Source organism: Oncorhynchus mykiss, chromosome 30, assembly GCF_013265735.2.
Source record: "Oncorhynchus mykiss isolate Arlee chromosome 30, USDA_OmykA_1.1, whole genome shotgun sequence".
Taxonomy (NCBI): Eukaryota; Metazoa; Chordata; class Actinopteri; order Salmoniformes; family Salmonidae; genus Oncorhynchus; species Oncorhynchus mykiss.
The window spans coordinates 11342018-11345225 of NC_050570.1; the positions used below are offsets into that span (position 1 = coordinate 11342018).

At 44.4% G+C, this 3208-nt stretch overlaps 1 protein-coding gene across 1 annotated transcript; it reads right to left on the minus strand.

Moving 5' to 3' along the window:
* On the minus strand, positions 1 to 2622 carry LOC110521317 (zona pellucida sperm-binding protein 3). Its single transcript, XM_021598798.2, has 8 exons — positions 1999 to 2622; positions 1793 to 1911; positions 1584 to 1687; positions 1144 to 1321; positions 843 to 960; positions 564 to 646; positions 411 to 490; positions 1 to 145 (listed from the first exon to the last, which is right to left on the minus strand). Exons 1-8 carry the CDS (start codon positions 2515 to 2517, stop codon positions 81 to 83), a joined length of 1266 nt encoding a protein of 421 aa, XP_021454473.2. The 5' UTR covers positions 2518 to 2622; the 3' UTR covers positions 1 to 80.
* Between the last annotated feature and the right edge of the window lie 586 nt (positions 2623 to 3208).

Sequence of the window (3208 nt, forward strand, 5' to 3'; positions counted from 1 at the left end):
TTTTGAAATCCATATATTTTTAATCATCCATAATGTGTTTTTTTCAACAGGAAAGTCAGTCCAAATGATTAAATAGGCCATCAGTCAAGAAGCTTTTCTTTGATGTTGAGAGGACCAATAGAGGTTTCTTGCTCCCACCGGAAACCTAGGAAGAGCAGAAAACCTTCCTGATTTGATATATTAGGATCCATTATACTAGCTGTTGCTGTCGGCTTACTGGGGTCCGACATAGCAAGAAACAGAACAAATAATTTACGCAGAGGGTGCACTTTTTTCCAGCCTAGCACTAGAGATTGCAGCCAAGGGCTTACGTGAATCAAGTCTGTAAGTACTTGATTAGGACAAGTGTGCACCCTAGGTGCACATTTTTGCCCAGGAATAACAAACACTGGACTGTAGTGCAAATGTACCTGGATCCGGTTCCCTTCTCATGCCACAGTCTGTGTCACAACAGCCACACACCTGGTCTTTCTTACTGGCCTCGCGCCATCTATTGAAAAGAGAGTGTTGCATATAGTATGTACAAGCAAAGTGCACACCCTGCCATATATACCCAGACTTACCCATTTGAGAAGGAACAAGCCTTGTTCTCATGATCAATAGGGGCTGAAGCTGTTGTGGCTTTCAGGAGGCAGGTAATGTATAGCTGTTGAAATGTGTTGAAGTCTCAGCATTGGTACCACATAAGACATCAAATCAAAGTAACGTCATGTTGGGTACAACACAAGCCATATTGGGCATAGCATAATTCATTGTTGATTGAAGTGAATCAAAACAGCCAATTCTATCAATTTGGACATTCCGAAGCCAATTTGCAGAGGATCTCAGGATTAACTACTCACTGAGCCAGAGTTCACAACATGGAACCTAAAGGCTTTGATCTGGAACTGGAGCGTGTCATCCATGGTGCGAGGTATGAACTGGGACCTGGAGCCTGTCAGCTTGGTGTCGACCAGACAACTGAAGGTCACAAAAATCAAAATTAGGCTGCCTACACTGCTGAAACTCTGGAAGGATGCCATTCAAGATGGCTGTTGATCTGAAGTGTGGGCAGGTGGAGGGAATGGAAAATGCTTTCCTTAGCAGATTAAAGCAAACAATTAGTCCTTGAACTAGATCAAGTGCCTTACAAAGGATACTCACCCACGGTTCTCGATGAAGGCATATCTTGGGACAGTGTTGGCGTTTGGGATGACTGTGGCTACACAGTTGTCCACAAAGACTCGGAGGGGCACATGGAAGAACTGGACGACAGAAGCTTCAAAGTTAATATTATCTCCAAGGACGTACTCTTTGCTGGGTCTCTCCAACTGCCAGTTGTCTGCAAAGACAAGGCAACAGTCTAATGCTTATGCCAAGTCAGAAACTAGAGCAGGGTCTGTACATCAGCAGTGTGGTTTTATCATGGCAAATATAACTGCCATCCTTTTGTACTCTGGGGTAGCCACCTCATTCCAATAACTAAGCGGCGGTTACATTTGCCAGTTGGCAACACCATAGTTTACAAACAAGTGCAGAGACAGCACTTAAGTCAATGCCTGACAAGAGCAATGTCAATATGGCAAGGACAAGCAGTTACTAACCAGTCATTAGCCTCAGGGAGAAGTAGAGGAGCTCCTCTGCAACCTTAGTGGAGGCATAAGGATTCCAGGTGGGCTTCACTGAACCACTGCTCACATCATGATTTCTGTAAAGGAGTCTTTAAATGTGAAACCAAATGGCCAAGGAAGTGTATCCAAAGTTGATTGAACTGAAGAAAAAAAAAGAACCAACGCAGGTGTAGTCAACTCACCTTTGATAGTGGCACTCAACCCAGACCACCACTTCTCTTGTCCGAACAATGGGGCTGCTGCCCAGGGTGGCTGGTGTATAACGGAGTGTGAAGACATAGACAAGTGAATCCTCAGTCATCTGGAATCAGAGCAGCAAACGGCATTGTAAGAAAATCAATGGTAGTTAACCTAGAAAAGTCATAACGATGCTAATGCTCAATGTTACCGTCAGGGTGCTGCCACATTCGTGCAGCTCAGTGACAAAGATCAGAACTTGAGCGGAAGCATCCTCCCCGGTGACAGCACAGCCTCCCAAGGTAAGATCCGCTGGGTGAATGAGTTGGCCGATCCCAAGCAGATCTCGTTTGACTTCCACACGAGCAGCAGTCTCCCCACATTGAACTGCAATGCTACTGGCAGGCAAAGGCAGCGGTCTCTGCTCATCAATAGCCAACTGCACCTCTTTGACTGGATCGTCAGGATATCGCCAGGTCAAAGGCTCATTGAAGGTCTGCTTTGACTGGAGAAAAGGGTTTTGAACTTGCGTCGGTGTCTGGACCCTGGAGGGCCATTGCACAGGCCTTGGTTGAAATCTGGCTGGTTCTTGAACAGGCCTATACTGTGGAACTAATCTCCCAGGGGCATGTGCCACTTGGCTCCGAGATTCCGCTTCCCAATAAAGCTGCTGAACTGTAGCTGAACAGCCAAAGGTAAGAAGTAGGAGGAATGTAATACAGAGCGCCATTATTCTCTAGTTGCAATTGTACATATTTCTTTGACATTTGCAATAACTACAGTGTCATTTTGTATCCCTTTGTCTTAGTATGACTCCACCCCTTGTTTGATTTACCTAATGATGTTCCAGACATGTTACACAGCTGCACATATACTACAATCTGAACTGGATGTATCTCAATACTGTCAAGTATCTTCATTTATAATAGGGATGGTCAACTCCAGTCCTCGGGGCCTGATTGGTGTCACACTTTTGCGCCAGCCCCAGCTAACACACCTGACTCCAATAATCAACTAATCATAATCTTTAGTTTAAAATACAATTAGTTTAATCAGCTGTGTTAGCTAGGGATGGGGAAGAAGTGTGACATCATTCTGGCCACTGAGGACTGGAGTGGCCCATTCTTGATTTATAATGTCCTTGGACCGGTTTCCTAATAGCAATAGTTTTTTTAATGATGCATCTTTCCCACAACAGCCGAAGATGTAACACATGTTTCCCAAAACAACATGCAGAGAGAATGGTCGCTAAGCTAAGTGCATTGTTGAAGTATGTGTCGATACTGATGGGATCGAAAGAAAGTGAAAACTTTCTCGATTCAAAATGTGTCTTTTAACATTTGAATTGACAGATCAATTCCTAGAGAGATATTACCACCTTATGGCTGCAAATATTGAGGCAGGTTATTCTAATGCTTACC